Source organism: Hemiscyllium ocellatum, chromosome 16, assembly GCF_020745735.1.
Source record: "Hemiscyllium ocellatum isolate sHemOce1 chromosome 16, sHemOce1.pat.X.cur, whole genome shotgun sequence".
In the NCBI taxonomy this organism is placed as follows: Eukaryota; Metazoa; Chordata; class Chondrichthyes; order Orectolobiformes; family Hemiscylliidae; genus Hemiscyllium; species Hemiscyllium ocellatum.
The window spans coordinates 77,662,593-77,682,757 of NC_083416.1; the positions used below are offsets into that span (position 1 = coordinate 77,662,593).

General features: G+C 43.5%; 2 protein-coding genes across 2 annotated transcripts in view; both read left to right on the top strand.

Annotated features, from left to right (window-relative positions):
• LOC132823494 (synaptopodin 2-like protein) overlaps nt 1–5,362 on the top strand; it is a 98,828-nt gene extending 93,466 nt beyond the window's left edge. Inside the window, exon 4 of the mRNA XM_060837420.1 lies at nt 1,777–5,362. Within this exon, the coding sequence (XP_060693403.1) occupies nt 1,777–2,328 (552 nt within the window). The 3' untranslated portion in view covers nt 2,329–5,362. The remainder of the gene's footprint in view (nt 1–1,776) is intronic.
• A 5,971-nt stretch (nt 5,363–11,333) lies between these two features.
• Nucleotides 11,334–20,165, top strand: part of LOC132823292 (myozenin-2) — a 41,058-nt gene continuing 32,226 nt past the window's right edge. The window contains exon 1 of the mRNA XM_060836949.1: nt 11,334–11,428. The gene's annotated coding sequence lies outside the window, so the exon portion shown is untranslated. The remainder of the gene's footprint in view (nt 11,429–20,165) is intronic.

A 20,165-nucleotide genomic window follows, 5' to 3' on the forward strand; every position in this document is an offset into this window, starting at 1 on the left:
TGGGCCTAGACTCTCCCATGAAGGAAAATAACCTCTAGATTATGAAAAGAGGTTTAGCAGTTTAAGGCTATACTCGCTAGTGTTTAGAAGAATGAAAGGAGATCTAATTGAGATATATAAGGTACTAAAGGTGGTTGACAAAGTAGATGTAGAGCAGATGTTTCCTCCTGAGGCAATCTATAACAAGAGGCTATAGTTTTAGGATAAAAGCCAGCAGATTTCAAACAGAAGAGGTGGAAGTACTTCTCTGGAAAGATCGTTCGTTAATCTGGAGTTCACTTTCCCTGAGTGCAGTGGAAAATGGGACACTGAATAATTTTGAAGAGGAGAGAGGCAGATTTTTCATTAGTATTGGATGGAAGAGTGTCAGGAAACCAGATTGAGGCTGACATGTGATGAGCCATGATTGTATTAATTGGTGGAGCAGGCTCAAATGGCTGGATTACCTCTAGTCCTAGTTATTATGTTTTTATGTTCAAATCCAGAGTTATTAACTGAATTTATAGGAACAGGAGTAGGTCATTGAGATTCTCAGGCCTGTTCCACTATCTGTAGATCGGCCTTTAACCCCTATCCCTTAATACCTCTGCTTAACAAAAAATTAGCTATCTCAGATTTAAAATTAACAGACAATGTAGCATCCAGTGCCATTTGTAGAAAAGAATTGCAAATCTCTCCCACCCTTTGTGTGTGGAAATGCTTCCAAGCATCTCTCCTGAACAATCTGGCGCTCGTTCTCAGGTTTGAAGTTCCACTAGCTGGCAAGAAGGTGAGGGCAGGAGGAAAGGCCACAGGGGAAGGTTTTGGCTACTCCCTCCCCCATCTGCCGATCCACCAATGGAGAATGAAAGAGTTCAACCTGTTACTGAGGAGTGTATTATTTAAAGGATAAACTCATATGGAAGAATGGAATAGGCAATGATGCTGACAGTAATAAATGGAGAAAAGTGGATGTACACCCGTTTGGAGAGTTATCAGGACTGAATTGATTGGGCTGAATCCTGTTTATTTGCTTTACACTTGAGGGAGGTCAATGTACAATTTTCAGACATTGGCCGGGCCACTGAGAGGTTAGTACAGTGAAAATCCTCTGGAGGGCAGTCTGAGCTTTGTTCAATTCCTACAAACTCTGATTGTCTCTCATTTCAAATCTTAATCATATTAACATCAGCTCCTACAGTACCTGTTCCAACTGATGGAGATTTTCTCCAAACCTGTCCACTAAGTAGCTAATTGTCTCACCTCGGAACGTGGTGGGTTTGTGTACCACTCAGGAGACTTGAGCACAATATTCAGGCTGGAACTTCCCAGCAATTCTAATTTTCACTGCAGTGTTGGAAAGACCATACTGAGAGACTGCTACACTGTCAGAAGGTCAGTACTGAGGGAATACAGTATTGTTGAAGATGCTGTATTACACATGTAATGTTAACACAACCCCACAATTCCTGTCAGGTTGAAGTATAATAGTTTATTGCCACTGTTGTAAAGAGATGCCACAAACGTTCACATAAGTCCTGACAAAATCCATCACTGGAGTAGGTAAATATTGTTATCACCACATTGTTTTTTGTGACAGCTTGCTGTGTGCAAAATAGCTGCCGTTCTGTGGTAAATTAGAGCAGGGAGTAGTCTTCAGATAGCCCTCCATTGAGAGTGCTTCAATGGAATACTGTGTAGATGTTATATAAAATAGGTGTTATATAAATGAAAGTTGTCTTCCGGGAGGGGTAGGTGGTGTAAGAATGAGATTAATGTTGTGTCTTTCCTCCACAGGGACCAGTCTCTCCAGGAAGCTCGCTTTGGAAGGCCAGCTTCGAGCGGAGATTGAGCAGCCCCCGGCTATACACAGACACGTTTCGGACTCCTCCAGAGAGCCCGAGATTGCCCTTTTCCCCAGGCAGCAGCAGCATTAGCCCAGGAGCGGGCGGCACAGCTTACAATAACTGGAGTCCGCTCGGTGAGTCCAAAGCCAGCCCAGGCTCCAACCCAGAGAGCCGCCGCCTCAAGGAGCTGCTGGCCAAGAACGTGCTCAGTGCCGCCCGTCGTAAGAAGCTGTCAAGCCCACCCGCTTCTCCCGGGGAGCTGCCCCCCAGCCCCAGGAGCCCCCACAGCCCTTGCCCCTCTCCACAGGTGCCCCTCTCACCCAGCGTGGTCTCTCCAGACACTCCAGTTGTCCGCTCGCCACTCCGCCTCTATCGCAGGTCACTCACTGATTCGGAGTTCTCACTGGCCTCGGATGATTCCGGGCCCAGGTCCCCCAGTTACTACAACTTCTGTCCGCGGGGATGGACTGGGAGCAAACTCCGACAGAGTGAACAGTTGTAAAGTCAGACAGTGGGAGCAGGGCCAAGATGTGTATGTGTGAGCATAGGTATGTAGTTATGTGTATGTAGGTGTGAGTATGTGCCTGTTTGTGTGTGTGTGTGTGTGTGTGCATGCACGTGTGGTTGAGAGTGAGCGCACATTTGGTTGTGAGTGTGAGTGAGCGTGTGTGTATATGGTTGTGAGCGTGTGTGTGTGGTTGTGAGCGTGTGTGTGTGGTTGTGAGTGTGAGCGTGTGGTTGTGAGTGTGAGCGTGTGTGGTTCTGAGAGTGTAAGCATGCATGTGTGTGGTTGTGTATGAGAATGTGAGCATGCGTATGTGTGGTTGTGTATGAGTGTGAGCGGCGTGTGTGTGGTTATGTGAGTGAGCATGAGTGTGTGTGGTTGTATATATGAGTGTGGGTGTGTGTATATGTCAGTGTGAGTGGCGTGTGTGGGTGCGCGTGTGTGTGGTTCTCAGTGTGAGCACGCGTATGTGTGGTTGTTCATGTGAGTGAACGTGAGTGTGTGGTTGTGGAAATGAGTGTAAGCGCAAGTGTGTGGTTGTGAGTGAGTGTGGTTGTGTATATGAATGTGGGCACGTGTGTGTGGTTGTGTATGTCAAGTGTGTGTGGTTGTGAGAGTGAGCGGCATGTGTGTGTTTGTGAATGTGAGCACGTGTGTGGTTGTGTATGAGTGTGAGCTTGTGCATGTGTCATATATGAGAGTGAGCACAATCATGTGTGATTGTGTCTGTGTGAGAGTGCATGTGTGTGTATGGTTGTGTATATGAGTTTGAGCACGTGTGTGCATATAACAGAATGTGTGCGGGAGCACGTGTGTGTGTGCATGTCGCAGTATGTGTGTGGAAGTGTGTGTGGCAATGTGTGTGCGCAGGATTGTGAGTGCACGTGTGTATATAGTAATATGTGTACAGGATTATGAGTGTATGTGTATATATGGCAGTGTGTATATGTGGCAATATGTGTGTGTTTTATATGGCAGTGTGTGTGCAGGAGTGTGTGTTTATGTGGCAGTGTATATGCAATGGTGTGAATGCAGGAATGTGTGGCAGTATGTATGCAGGAGTGAGAGTGCATGTGGCTGTATGTGTTTGTGTGCACATGTGGCAGTGCATGGGTAGAAGTTTGGGTGTGTCCAGGGATGTGAGTGCCTGTGTACAGGAGTGTGTGTGCAAGAGGCAGAATGTGCGCAGGAGTGAGAGTGCATGTGTGAGAGTGAAAGCATGTGTACAGGAATGCGGATGTATATGGCAGCATGTGTGCGGAAGTGAGAGTTCCTGTGTATGCATGTCTGGGAATACATGTGTAGAGGGGAGAATGGAATCCTGCTTCTGCAAGACATGCTCTTAAGTTTACTTTTTGCACATTGCACGCTTTCCAAACTGTGACCAGTAATTCTGGGAAGACGGAAAGTTCCGGCCCGGAGTGATGGGCAGACCACTGCTCAATTCAACTAAAGTTCAGCAGGACAGAGTTCCAGAGAGGGAGGATTCCAGCAGGGAACACACCTCTCCTGGTGTAATTCAGGAAAGAGAGATCTTTCCACTCAAACTTGTCTGTTGTCTCCTTGGGTTGTCAACTCTAGATGGACATATTCCTGGTGGGTTTGTCACACAACCAACAAACCCAGCCCCTCTGTTGGCTCCCACACAAACATTCCCCACCATCAGTCCAGTCTCCTGCTTTCCCATGATGTGAGAATTACCTGCCAGGCCCCAGGAGTGATAGGTTTTCGATGATATCTGGAGGAATAAAGAGCTCAGCCAGTCAGAAGAGAGCCTCTCACATCAGTCAGTCAAGCTGCGGGACACTGTGGCAGAAGAATGATAACGCTCCATTACACCACCTGCCCTTGTTGTCCTCCCTCTGCATTCAGAAATGTATTCCCCTTTGCTTCTCCAGTTGGATACAGGTAACTCAAGGTGGGGTATTCTTAAAGCCATTATTGTTTTTTTTGAAGAAGCTAATTCAAAGCGAATATATTTGAACTTTGTCCAGTTCAATTCTTTGTTGGCCGTTCTTATGGTGCATGAGCCATTCAAGGTATAAATGTGTGTGACAGCAACTGTCTGGTCATGGGATCTGGGACCACCTCGCCATTTGTAGCTCCTACATCAATGGGCGTCAGGTCATTCAGATTCATTGGCCTTGGTGTACTTCTGCCCACCTTGCCCTGGCTGGGGTGAGTTAAGGGGAATCAAACCGGTTTGGGGAGGTTCCTGCCAGGGAGTGAATGTTGAAGGTGGTGGATCAAGTGTATTTTTAGTGGGTGTGGATGGGCTGCTTTATCCTGGTGGATGTCGAATTTCTGGAGTCTGTTGGAGCTGCACCCACCCCAGGTGAGTAGAAAGAGTACCTTTGTACACTCGCCTTGCTGAAGCCTTCTATAAAAGTGTGGCCAGTTTATTCTGAGGGGAAAGAATTTTCATGGCACAGAGAGTGGTTTCATTGTGAACATGAGCAACTTGAAGATTTTTGGCTTCCGGAAACAAGCTTTCACTTGGTGGTTGTGTTGCACAGCCACAGGTTCACCTGTACTCAACAGGATAGTGCACACATACAGATGAATGATCGGCTGGGAGCAAGGACCAGTCTGAATTGTGATGCCTCTGCAGTCAAATAGTCTGACAGCATCCACTGTCCAGATTTCAGGCGCAAAGACTTGCTTGAGGATAATTGCTAGTTGGTGACTGGCCCAGGGTCGAGGAGAGGGGGAGGATGGAGAATTAGCTATCGAGAAAAGGAAGCAGAAAGAATCCTCTCACCCATTCCAGACCAAAGCTCAAACTCTTGATCACAGTAACTCTGAAATAGGGTGTTTTCATTCACTGCAACAAATCTTCATATCGCTTTCATCAGTTAATCAGCAAAAAAAAAACCAAAAGGGACCTGTATGGGAAGACATTCCTACCTTGCTCTCTAGCAGTTTTTCAATTATAAGAGATTATTGTCCTATTTTATATATAATAATGTAAATGAAATGCAGTTGATAATGGTATAAATATATATATAAATTTCATCCAGATGTGAAATGCTTTGATGTGTTGTTTCTTTCCTGTCTTTCAAAAAGCCCTCCAAACACACATAATGGACCTATTGTACTCTTGCCATTTTAAAATTTCCTTCACAGGATTTCAGATTTATTACACCTCACTAGTTGTCCTGGAGAAGGTGATGATGAGCTGTCTTCATTAATCACTGCAGTCCATGTGGGGTAGGACACTCTCAATGGCCTTAGGGAGAAGGTTCCAGTATTTGGGCTCCTTGACACTGAAGGAACAGTGATATATTTCCAAGGATACTGAGAGGTTGATGGATCTTGGTATTGGTGGTGTTCTCAATTAACTGCTGCCCTTATCCTTCTAGATAGTAGTGGTCAGGGATTTGCAACATGCTGCTATTGAGCATCAGCGGTGGAGGGGTTGGATGCTTCTGGTACCAATTAGACAGGCTGCTTTGTCCTGGATGGTGTTGAGCTTCTTGAGTGTTGTTAAGAGCTGCACTCATTCAGACATGTGGCGTGTACATCTGACTTGTATTTCGTAGATGGTGGGCAGGCTTTTGGGAGTCATAAGGTGAGTACCACATTATCCTTAGCCTCTGACCTGCTCTTGTAGCAACTGTATTTATATGATGAGTCCAGTTGAGTTTCTGTTGATGGTAACCCCAGAATGTTGATAGTGGGGGATTTAGCAGTGGTAATACCACTAAATATGAAGGGGCAGTGGTAAGATTCTGTCTTTCTCGGGATATAGGAACAAGCCATGAGAAATACAGTGAGAAAGAGTGTGATGAGGAAGACAGTAAGGACAAATGTTGAATCTTGGTTTGACCACCCATGGAGAACAATGTACATTTTATGAAAGGGACACTGAGGGTACAAAAGGATTCACTGGGGTAAAGAAACACAGGAAATATTAACAAGAGTAGGCCATTTGGCCCTTCAAGACTGTGGTATCATTCAGTATGATCATTTCTGAACATTCATCTTAGTCCCCTGTTCCTACTTTCTCCCCATTCTCTTTGATCCCTTTAGCCCTAAGAAATATATACAACTCCTGGAAATCATTCAATGTTTTGGTCTTGGGCACTTTCTGTGGCAGAGAATTCTTTACGCTCCGCACTCTCGCGGTATTATTACCAGGCCTTTGAGGCTGTAACTATCAGGAGAGGATGTGTGGATTCAGTTTCTATTGAAAAAAGAGAGGGTTGAGGGAGTTGAGTAAATAAACATTTAAAATGATGAATGACTGTGAAGAAGTGGGTGAAGAACAATACAAATCCAGTTCTGTGATGAGCAAAACTAGAGGCTGTATGAGTCATCAAAAATCCGAGAGGACCTTCAGAGGAAAGGTCCAGAGCGCGGTGAGAATGTAGACCTTGTTTTCACATCAATTAGTTGGGAAGACAAATATGGATCAATTTAACATCAAATGGATGAATGTCCTAGCAGTCCCTCAGAGGGTGGAGAACATTGTCATAGTGCATTAACAGCAAACCCCTTTTCGTATGGAAAAGCTGTTCCCTTGAAGTAGACATGAGGTTCTGACTGACCCAGAGATCTGCCACTTCTACATTCCCACCACTGGTGGATTGAAAAGATTGATATTCACTCAATTGGCCACATTCTGACCTACCTTCCAATTCAAGACCCAAGAGTTCCTGACTCAGACAGTGGCACTACCATTTGTTTCAGAAGAGCTCCACCTAGTTAATCCTATAAGAGAAATATACAGAAGGTTATATTGACAGAGCAAGCCAAGGAAAGATGGCTAGACACTCAACTAGAGCATAAATACTGTGTTTGGGCCAAATGATTTGTTTCTGTGCTGTACATTTTAAATAAATCTACCTTTAAAAAAAATGAGTCTAGTGTCGGGATAAATGGGAATACAGAGGAACCTCAATTATCCAGAGGACACAGGTGGGGAGTATTTCGTTCGGTTAATCGATTGCCAGATAACATAGCTAAGCATTAGGACTTTGCGATCTTGTTCGGATAATCCGAAATTTGGTTAATCAAATGCCAGATAATCGAGGTTCCTCTGTACAAATCTTTTCCCAGCACTTGCTGTGCAAAGAAGGAGACACAAAGGTTTCGATCTGAAATATCTAAGGACATGGAGTAGGTGTTTAAGGACTGAGATGAGGAGAAATTTATTCACTCAGAGTTATGAGTCTGTAGAAGGAGTTGAGGCCAAAATATTGAAGAACTTAGATATCGTTCTTAAGGCTAAAGGGATCAAAGGGTATCGGGAGAAAACAGGAACGGTGGACTAAGTTGTATGATCAGCCATGGTCATATTGAATGGTGGAGCAGGTTGAAAGAGTTAGAATAGCCTACTCCAACTCCTCCTATTTTCTATGTTTCGAAGGTTCTAATGTACCCAATCAAAGAAGGAGACTGTTCTTCAAGCTTGCATTGAGCTTCATTGGAACATAGCAGATAAAGGATAGAGATGCCAGAGTTCGTGAATTTAAACAAGGCTATCATAAACTTATCCCATGTTTATCTCTAAAGCTTAAGATGCATGATTGGGTGAAATGCTGTTTTAAAAGGTGACTGTAATAAAGTGAATGGATGAGTCTGAATCTGATAAGTACTAAGCAACATTTGTACCACACAAACACCAAGAAACACCATGTCCATCAAGAGGACAGCTAACCATTGCCACTTTACGTCCAACAGAATTACCATCACCAAATGCTAAATCATCAAAATCATGCAATTACCATTCACCAGAAACTGAACTGAACTAGCCATATAAATACAGTGGCTGCACTAGTAGGTCAGATGAGGAACAGTGCAACGAGTAACTCCCTTCCTGGCTCCCCAAAGCCTGTCCACCGTCTACAAGGCACAAGTCAGTGGTACGATGGAATACTGCCCAATTGCCTGGATGAGTATAGCTCCTACAACAGTCAAGAACTTGACACCATACAGGACAAAGCAGCCCACTTGATATGCACCACATCCACAAAGATTCAGCCACTCCACTTCCGATGCTCAATAGCAGCACGGTGTACTAACAACAAGATGTATGCAGAAATTTACCAAAGATCCTTACAAACATATGACCACTTCCATCTAGAAGGACAAGGGTACAAGCAGAACATGGAAACACCACCACATGCAAATTTCCTTTCAAGTCACTCACCATCCAAACTTGGAAACATGTCACCATTCCTCCACTGTCACTGGGTCAAAATCCTGGAACTCCTTCTTTCATGTCTTTGTCTATCTACAGCACCTTGACTGCAGTCGTTCAAGACGTCAGCTCATGACTTGGAGATGGTAAGGACTGATGACGCTAGAAGCCAGAATCAATAGATGTGAAACTGGAAGAGCACAGGAGGTCAGACAGCATCCAAGGAACAGGCCAAAACCCTTCATCAGGACAAAGGGTTTCTGCCCAAAATACACACATTCCTGCTCCTTGGATGCTGTCATACCTGCTGTGCTTTTCCAGCTTCACATTATTGAAGCTAGTTCGTGACTACTTTTTCAAGGGTCAATTAGGGATGGGTAGTAAATGCTGTCTGTAAAGACTATGTTTTGTTCTGTAGTTTGTGGAGTAAAATGGGGAAAGGACTCTCAAAAGCTAAGATTATGGAGGGGAATTTTTGAAAGCAAGCTCCCAAAGTGGCTCAGCAGTTAGCACTGCTGCCTCACAACACCAGGGTCCCAAGTTCAATTCCAGCCTCAGGTGACTGTCTGTGTGGAGTTTGCACATTCTCCCTGTGCCTGTGTTTCTCTGGGTGCTCTAACAGTCCAAAGATGTGCAGGTCAGGTGAATTGGCCATGCTAAATTGCCTATAGTGTTAGGTGCATTAGTCAGAGGGAAATAGGTCTGCATGGGTTTCTCTTCGGAGGGTCAGTGTGGACTGGTTGGGCTGAAGGGCCTGTTTCCACACTGTAAGGAATCTAATCTTAAAAAAAACCATGTGACTCCAAATCCACAGCAATGTTGTTGACTCTTAACTACCATCTGGGCTGGAAAATAACTGCCAGCCTAGCCAGCAATGTTTTCATCCTGTGAATAATAGTAGCAGATTGGTCTATAGATTGGTGACCAATTGTCAATGACAAAGGTCTTCTGCCTACTAATGGCTATGTAATTGGCTCCCAGGTAGCTGAATATGAGATTCAAGCTTTCTAATCTCTAGAAAAGGAGGTGCTATTTCATCTCTGCAGTGAAAAAAAAACCTCAAGCCTTTAGAAATCAATTTATTTTCCTTTTCCAGTTGCTGTACATTGTTATTTCTAACCAATAAGTCAGTAATTGTGAAAACGAATTTATAAATTGAGAAACAGTGACTGCACTCTAAAACCAGTTTTGTTGACTCTATAAAGCCCTTCAGGGCATCTGCGTTTGTACAAAGTAAATGCAATTCTTTTCTCTTGAGCAAGGAAGAGAAGCACCTTCTCATTGGGGTTAGCTAAGGAGGGAAGGGAGAAGGTTCATTTGGAATGTGATTATTGGTATAGAGCAGTCAGGACAAATGGCCTGTTCCTTTTCTATAATACAGTGTAATCCTATTGTAAGGAGCTCCTTGAAACGCAACCTGAATAACAATCTAATAAGAAGTGGAAAATTGATGGTTCATATAGATAAGAACAGACAACACAGGTAATTTCAGGAGGTAGCTGAGTGTTTTGGGATGCTTTGTGAGTCTTTAGTTGTGTTAGAGATTGTGACTAAAATTATGGATGTGTCCCCATGTGATACGTGAATGTGATAACAATGACATAGCCTGGAGAAAGTTAAAAAAAAATCACACAATACCAGGTTATAGTCCAACTAGCTTTCGGAGCGCCACTCCTTCATCAGGTGATTGTGGAGTACACAATTGTAAGGCACAGAATTTATAGCAAAAATTTACAGTGTGATGTAACTGAAATTATACATTGAAAAACACCTTGAATGTCTGTTGAATCTTTCATCTGTTCGAATACCATGATAGTTTCACTTCTTTCATGTGTAAATCACAAAACCTTTTTTTTAAAGTTGCATTCTCAGGATAGCTGTAACAATTGATGTTAGTGAGACAATATGTTGGCCTTACAATTGTGTCCTCCACGATCACCTGATGAAGGAGTGTCGCTCCGAAAGCTAGTGTGCTTCCAATTAAACCTGTTGGACTATAACCTGGTGTTGTGTGATTTTTAACTTTGTATACCCCATTCCAACACTGGCATCTCCAAAACATAGCCTGGAGAGGCTGGGATGTTTCTCACTGGAGTGTAGGATATTGAGGGATGACCTTCAGAGGTTTATAAAGTCACGAGGGGCATAAATAAGGTGAATAGCAAAAGTCTTTTCCTTCAGGTTGGGGGGAGTTCAAACCTCGGAGACATATTTTGTAAGGCAAGAGGAGAAGAATTTCAAAAGGACATGATGGGCAACTTTTTTACATAGAGAGTACTGGCGATAAAGGATATTCTATGTGTGGAATGAACTGCCAGAGGAAGTGATGGATGAAGGTACAGTTACAATGTTTAAAAGATATTAGGATAAGTTCATGAATAGGAAAAGTTTGGAGGGATACAGGCCAAATGCAGACAGGTGAGACTAGTTTAGTTTCGGATTATGATTGGCATGGATTGGTTGGACCGAAGGGTCTGTTTTCATGCTGTCTGGCTCAATGACTATAATAACATTGATGCCCACTGTTTACAAAATGTCCCTATGTTCTCTCGCTTTTCTTTCACCATAACGTTATCCAAGGTTATAGTCTTTGCAACCACGCTAACAGCCAGTGTTGAGCCTTCTTTAATGAACAGGGTGATATTCTCCCTCACTATGTGGCAAGACAGCTGTTCAAATACATCATAGGCAAGAGATGGACAAGACGCCTTCCGCTAAATATAAGTTGATGATATAGGGCAGACGAGCACTTAGAACCCACAGCTCTAGGGAGGGGGGAGGAGGAGAGGGGGTGGGAGGAATCTGTGAGAAAGTATCAGGACACAAACCCCCAACCCCACCCCACACACACACACAGACACTTCACAGTCAGTGTTGGAGTCACTGCAAATAACTTTCACTGAAAGACAACGGTGGTATTTAAAATTCAGGCTGCAAAGGCAACTAACTCAGGTAGGAAATCCTGCTACTATAAGAGTTAATCTGTTGTGTTTCTAACCCTTTTGACCAGCAGGTTATAAGACACAATATAAAATAGAGACACGTCATGGGAATACATGAAGAGGGGGAAAAAGTAAAAATCTTGGAAAAGACAGTCAGCAAACCTCTTTGTCCATAACAGGCAGTGATTATATCTCAGGTTAAATAATGTTTGCACTGATACTAATTCATTTTAGTCACTTTTCCACTGCGCAGGTTCCTTGTTGATAGATAGTGTGGTGAATTTTTAAAAAGACTTAGATTTTTACAGTGACCTCAGAATGTCCCAAAATGTTTTACACACAATGAAGTATTTGGTGGTGGTCACTGTTCAAATGTATGTAACACGACGATCTCATTAGAACAACTGATCCTATCAATCAGGCCGATGGAATTCTCTGCCACTGAAAGTGGTCAAAGCCAAAACATCAAATGATTTCAAGAAACAGTTAGATATCGTCCTCATGGCTAAAGGGATTGAAGACTGTGAAGCAGGAACAGGGGACCGAGTTGGATGATCAGTTATAATCATATTGAATGGTGCAGTAGCATTGAAGAACCGAGTGGCCTCCTCCTACTCCTATTTTCTATGTTTCATAATGTTGGAAGTCACACAACAGGTTATAGTCCAACACGTTTATTTGCAAATCACAAGTTTCAGAGCACTGAACTTTCACCTGACAAAGGGGCAGTGCTTCGAAAGCTTGTGGTTTCAAATAAACTTGTTGGACGATAATCTGGTGTTATGTGACTGTGATCTCGTTCACCCTAGTCCAACAATGGCACCTCCTCATCACAGCTTTTATAAGGTTGTCATTCACCACGTGCCAAACATGAAGGTTCTGCCTTCTCAACCTCCCCTCACCTGATGCATGGTGACCCTCAGCTTAAACTCACCATGAGTTCTCTCTCTCTCTCTCTCTCTCTCTCTCTCTGTCTTTCTGTAATGAGAGAACAGCTGTTGGTTTGCTAGAATTATGGGCAACTTTGCTTTTTTTACACCAGCTTCTACATTCAAATCCCACTCTAGACCTTTGAGTACAAAGTCCAGGCAATCACACCTGAGGGTACGTTGTGCACCATCTGAGTTGCCTGTTCAAACCTCCCAGCTGGCTTTGAAAGAACCTGTGCTCACTATTACAGAGGATAGCAGGGGTTGTTTCCCCAGTATCCTGATGGCATTTATCTGTCAGTCAGCATCACAAAATAACAGAACATCTGATCATTGTCACACTGCAGAAGCTTGTTGTGCACAGAATTGGCTGCCAGTTTTCCTGCCTTACAAAAGTGACAGTACTTTCAAAAAGCCCTAGCTCAAATTCCTTCCACAATGCATGAGGTGTCTCCACACCCAACAGGGGCCTGCAGCATTGCAAGAAGGCAGCTCACTACCACGATCACCTGGGTAACAATAAAGTCACCATCGTTCTACCAGAGAGAGGGATGACTGGTGGTGGTCACCACACCTCAGCCGAGGAGACAGGTTGAGAAGGTGGGTCGATCACGGTAACCTCAGCTGGGAATTGAACCCATGCTATTAGTGTCACTCTGTATTGCAAACCTACTATCTAACTAACTAAATTCACCAAACCCTATTCATTTTGCCATGCTCTAAGAAGACCATAGGCCATTCTTCTATAAAGTTAAAAATCACACAACACCAGGTCATAGTCCAAAGAGAGGGATGACTAGCTGGTGGTGGTTTAACCTTAGGGTCATCAGGCCTCAGGAAGCGGGGAGAGATTGAGAAGGAAAGTCCTTCAGTTCAAGTGGGAATTGAACTCATGCTGTTGTCATCACTCACCAGCCATAAAGTGACTGAGCTAATTCGCCAGAGTAATTTCGCCAATGACGTACCAATCCGATGAACAAATTAAAAAACAGAATTAGCCACAGTGCCCAGGGACCTGAGTGCTGAAAGGAGCTTGGTAAATATTTTGTTTCTTTAATCTTGCAGGAAGCCTGAGGTCCAGTCTGCAAATTGCACTTTGCAAATCCAAATTCTATTTACAAAAATCCAGAACTGTTTAAAAAGTGAATGTGAAGCAATTAGATTTAAGCCACTTTCCCTACTCAGTCTGGCCCTAAACATGACTCCAGACCCACACCAATGTAGTTTGGATCATATGACCATAAGACATAGAAGTGGAAGTAAGGGCATTTGGCCTATCAAGTCCACTCTGCCATTTAATTATGGCTGGTGGGCATTTCAACTCCACTTACCCACACTCTCCCCGTATCCTTTAATTCCTTGTGAGATCACGAATTTATCAATCTCTGCCTTGAAGATATTTAGCGTCCCGGCCTCCACTGCACTCTGTGGCAATGAATTCCACAGGCCCACCACTCTCTGGCTGAAGAAATGTCTCATTTCTGTTCTAAATTGATCCCCTCTAATTCTAAGGCTGTGCCCACGGGTCCTAGTCTCCTCGCCTAACGGAAACAGCTTCCCAGCATCCACCCTTTCTAACCATGCATTATCTTGTAAGTTTCTATTAGATCTCCCCTCAACCTTCTAAAGCCTTTTCAACTCTAATGCATACAATCCCAGGATCCTCAGCCTTTCTTATCCCTATACCAATTTGCACGTGGCTCGGGCAGGAATCCAGAGATTATGACCCTCAAGGACCTGCACTTCAATTTCCTCCCTAGTGCTTGATAGTCCCCAAACAGGTCCTCCTTCCTAGCCTTGCCTATGTTGTTAGGCCCAGTGTGGACCACAACACCTGGATTTCGACCCCCCCCCCCCACCTCCTGCTCCAATATCCTTTCAACCCAATCCTGTACTTTCAAGATGTCCTGCACTACGGCACCGGGCAGGCAACACACCATGCGAGACTCCCAATCCAGTTTGCATAGAATACTATCTGTCCCCCTAATTATAGAATCCCCTGGAAAAACCTACTTGTCTTTTTGCTCTCATGTCTTGAATGACCTTCTGCATCATGGTGCTGTGGTTCATCTTGTCCAAATTTTGATTAGAATCAAAGTGTTATACAACATGGAAACAGACCCTTCAATCCAACTTGTCCATGCCAAACAGATATCTTAAATTGATCTATTATCTTTTGCCAGTATTTGGCCACATCCCTCTAAACTCTTCCTACTCATATACCTATCCAGATGCCTTTTAAATGTTGTAATTGTACCAGCCCACATCACTTTCTCTGGCAGCTCATTCCACACACGTACGACCCACTGCGTGAAAAAGCTGCTCCTTAGATCCCTTTTAAATCTTTCCCCTCTCACCTTAAACCTATGCCCTCTAGTTTTAAACTCCCCTACCCTGGGAAAAAGACCTTGACTATTCACCCTATCCATGCCCCTCAGCCCCTGACGCTCCAGGGAGAACAGCCCCAGCCTGTTCAGTCTCTCCCTGCAGCTCAAACCCTCCAACCCTGGCAATATCCTTGTAGATCTTTTTTTGAAACCTTTCAGGTTTAACAACATCTTTCATATACAGTTCATTCTGCTATAACATTCTGCTTCGTTAACACAAATTCCCTACAACATGATTGACAAATTGGGAACACTGTTCCTAAAGCATGAAGCTTTAAAGCGTGTATTAGTTATTATGTGATTCCGGCCCCATTAATTTAAATGGTGATGCTATTACATAATTTTCTTATAACACTGGACTGCACGATATTGGAACTATCATATTATGGCAGAACTGACTGTAGCAGGGAGACCAGAATTGAAAGCAGTATTCTAAAAGTGGTCTCACCAATGTCCTGTACAGCTGCAACATGACATTCCAAATGTATACTCGATGTTCTGAAGGTAAGCATACCAAGTACCTTCTTCACCACCCTGTCGACCTGTAATTCAAGGAACAATGCTCCTGCCCCCCACCCCACCACCCCACATCCCACTCCCCAGGGCCCTACCAATAAGTGTCTAAGTCCTGCCCTGATTTTGCCTTTCCAAAATGCAACACCACACCTTTATCTAGATTAAACTCCATATGCCACTCTTTGGTCAATTGGCCCCATCTGATTAAGGTCCCATTATACTCTGAGATAACATTCTTCGCTGTCCACTTCACGACTAATTTTGGTGTCATCTGCAAACTTACTAACCATACCTCCTATATTCACATCTAAATCATTTATATAAATGACAAAAAGCAGGAAACACAGGCCTCCAGTCCAAAAACAACCCTGCACCACCACCCTCTATCAAACCAATTTTGTATCCAAATGGCTAGCCCTCCCTGTATTCCATGTGATATAACCTTACTCACCAGTCTACCATGCAGAATCTTGTTGAATGCTTTACTGAAGTTCATTTAGACAACATCCACCACTCTGCCTTTATCAATCTACTTCGCCATTTCTTCAAAACCTCAATCAAGTTAGTGAGACACAATTTCCAAGCATAACTGTCCTCTGCAGTGGCTGAGTGAGGATCTCAAGGGCAATTAAAACTTGGGCTATAAACACCAACATTCACATACCGAGAATCATTTTTCAACAAATGGCTTTGCTATATATGTCACTGAGTGCAATCTCATAATGTAATATGGACACAGTGGCATGGGAGACTGAACGGTGAAATATCAAGAGGGGTAGGGTTCAATGCTGAACAGCCTCGCACAATTTCTCTTTTGTTAAATAAAAGCAGAATGAAGATCGACTTTTAGAGTCATACCACAGAAACAGACCGTTCAGCCCATCTAATTCATGCTGACCAGGTTTCCTAAACTAAACTAGTCTCAGTTGCCTGCGTTTGGTTCACATCCCTCTAAACCTTTCCTATTTATGTACATGTCCAAATGCATTTTAAATGTTGACATTGTACCAGCCTCTACCACTTCCTCTGGCAGCTCATTCCATACACGCACCACTCTCTGTGTGAAAAAGTTGCCCTTAGGACCCTTTTAAATCTTTCCCCTCTCACCTTAAACTATGCCCTCTAGTTTGGGACTCCCATGACCTTGGAGAAAGACTTTGGCTATTTACCAAAGGCATGCCTCTCATGATTTTATAAACCTCAATAAGGTCACCTCACAGCCTTCTAATCCCCAAGAAAAAGAAGAGTCCCAGCCTGTCCAGTTTATCCTTTTAACTCAAACCTTCCAATCTTGGTAACATTTTTGTAAATTTTTTTTTACACTCTTTCCAATTTAACAACATCCTTCCTATAGCAGGGCGACCAGAATTGTATGCAGTACTCCAAAAGTGGCCTTAACAATGTCTTATACAGCTGTAACATGACATCCCAATTCCTGTTCTCAATGCTCTGACCAATGAAGGCAAGCATGCCAAACGCCTTCTTCACCACCCTGTCAACCTGTGATTCCACTCTTGATGAACTATGTACCTGCACCCCTAATCTCTCTGTTCAGCAGCACTCCGCAACAGTCCACCCTCAAAGAGTTCCATGCTCAAATTGCCATTATCAGCTTGTATTTGTCAGGTCCCTCCCTTGTTTCTTCAAATATACCCTGCCCCACCTTCTCAAGGTGTTTTACAGCCTTAGAACATCTTGAGGAGCAGCATACCTTAAATCTTTGGACTCCCCATTAACTTCTAAACAGATAATGCAGGAGAATGGGACAACAAACACTTGCATTTGTGCTGGACTTGTAATGTCCCGAATTGTCTCCTCAGAATGACCAGCCAAGATTTTACACTGAGCAACATCAGAATGTGTTAGGATATGGGAGCACATGTTTCATAAAGGAAGTAAATTTTGCTAAGAATCTTAAAGGAGGACAGAAGCAAAGAGGATGCTTAGGGAGGGTGCTTAGGGCCTGGGCAGCTGATGACATAGCAACTGATGGAAGAGCAATTAAAATCAGGGCATTAGAGAGATGTAGAGGAACCAGAGGTCAGCAAAGGAATTACAAAAGGTACCAATGCCCTGAGGTTTACTTTGAGGGATATATAAGTAATGGGGTGATGCTAAACTTGGAGAACCCTGGTAAAGCCACTCTGAAAGCACCATACACAGCCCAACAACATAGTAATAATGGTGAGAGTGCAAAGGTCAAGATTCACAGGGATAGTACTAAAAGTGAGAGATTAAAGCCACTGGGAAAGATTAGACCATTTGTGCTTTTCTATTGAGAGAAGAGATGACCTCACAAAGGACTTTAATGTTAACAGAATGGATTGGACAGATGTAGAGAGAGTGTATCTCCACTTAGGAAAGAATCCAAAACTAGGAGGCATTCTTGAAAAATGGTTACTGATAACTCAAACTGGGAGAATCAAGACAAGTCTCTTCTCTCACAGAATGACTGAGATGTGGAACTTTTTGATGCAAAGGCAAATAGCTCAGATGGGTTGAAAGTAAAACTAAATGAGTATATGAGAGGAAAGGGAACAGAGATATTTGCAGAAAGACTGGGATATAGTAAGTGGATGTAAGGAGAATGGTAGAGAGTATAACCCTGGACAAGTGCAGATCCAACCACACAACAAACTGGACACAATCCAGGACGAAGCAGCCTCTGCCTAGTTGGCACCGCATCCACTCTCTGTATCTACAAGACGCAGTGCAGAAATTCACCAAAGATCTTATACAGCGCCTTCCAAACACATGACCACTTCCATCTAGAAAGACAAGGGCAACAGAAAACCATTACCTTTTCCCTTCTAAGCCACTCACCATCCTGACTTGGAAATACATTGCTGTTCCTGCAGTGTTGCTGGGTCAATCAGGTGGACTGCAGCGATTCAAGAAAGCAGCTCACCACCACCTTCTCAAGGGGCAACTAGGGACAGGCAATAAATGCTGGCCCAGCCAGCGACACCCACATCCCATGAATTAATAAACAAAATTGGAAGAATCACCAGCATGGATTAGTTGGACTGAATGGTCTGTTTCTGTGTTGTATGTCATGTATGACGAATGGGAGAATTGTGATGCAGTGGGGAGTGTCCAAGCCTCTGAACTGGTAACTCCAGAACCTCAGGGTTGATAGCAAAGGAAGAAGTGCTTGTTGTGCTGCCAAACAGGTTAAATAACAATCTGCAAATCCTTCCACTCCAGGCCATGGGTCAGGCGTGTGGCAGAAAGAAGAATAGATCCTCGACCATCACTAACCAAAGCCACAGCATGCTTGTGAATGTGCACATTATCATTTGGCATCAGAAGCCGCAGATTTGGTTTTAACAATGAAACAGAATTTTTTTTTTTACACAGAAGATATAAAAGTAAATGAAAACAGACCAAACTACCTAAATACATTGCAGTTTGATGATGTCAAAGTGCACAGTAGAAATCGCCAGGAGACACATTACTGGTTTAGTGTAATGATTCTGGAAAGACTGACCTAGTTAATTTTTAAACTCTTTCGCTACTAGTTTGAAATTCAACACCCAATAAAAATATATCCATTTGTATAAGTGACAGCTTTCATCCCAATATTATTATTATTCACTCATGGGATGATGGCGTCGCTGGTTAGGCCAGTATTTTATTGCCCATCCCTTATTGCCCAGAGGAAGTTAAAGAGTTAATCATGTTGCTGTAGATCATGTAGGCCAGACCAGATAAAGATGGCAGTTTCCTTCCCTAAAGCAGATTAATGAACTAGATGGGTTTTTCCAACAATCGACAATGGATTCATGGTCATCATTGGACTCTTAATTCCAGATTTTTAAAAAGAAATTAAATTCAAATCCACCATCTGCCATGGTGGGATTTGAACCCAGGACCCCAGAACATGGTTAAGAACAAGAGGAGGTCATTCAGCCCCTGGACCCTCTTTATCATTGAATAAAACCATTACTGAACTTTCATGTCAACTCTATTTTACAGCAATAATCTTCATATCTCTCAATTCCATTTAGTGGTCAATACTCCATCTATCTCAGTATCAGACATACTCAGTAATCAAGCATCCGCATCCCTCTGAAGGTCCAGATTTCCAAAGATTCACAATGTTCTAAAATAAGGCATTTCTCCTGATCTTTGTTTGAAATGGTCAGTCCCCATCCTAAGGTAAATTCAGATTCTCTAATTCTGGACTCTTTAATCCAGTGGAACAATCTTTGAACTCTGTCCAACTATCCATGTAGATCCAAGCCACTCAGTGAGACACAAAAGCAAGCCCTTCTTTAGTGGGTAGAGTTTATTAAACTACTCAGTCTTACAGCTCAATCCAGCAGTCTAACCCCATACAGTGTTACAGACTCTCCCTCCAGATAAAGTATCATATAATTGACCTTTTCAGATATACCTCTAGGCCTGGTTGGATCCAGGCCTACTAGCTCAGCCATAGGGACAATGCCACCATACCACAAGAGCCCTTGGGTCTACATTGAGATATTTTTAATTAACCTATTCAGAGATTAGATTAGATTACTTACAGTGTGGAAACAGGCCCTTCGGCCCAACAAGTCCACATCGACCCACCGAAGCGCAACCCACCCTTACCCCTACATTTACCCCTTACCTAACACTACGGGCAATTTAGCATGGCCAATTCACCTGACCCGCACATCTTTGGACTGTGGGAGGAAACTGGAGCACCCGGAGGAAACCCACGCAGACATGGGGAGAACATGCAAACTCCACACAGTCAGTCGCCTGAGTCGGGAATTGAACCCGGGTCTCAGGCGCTGTGAAACATCAGTGCTAACCACTGTGCCACCGTGCCGCCCACTATTGATGTTATTGTACACCCTCTGGTGCAGTGGGGACTTGACACTGGGGCTCCTGGCCACAAGTAGGGGGATAATACACCGCCATAAAA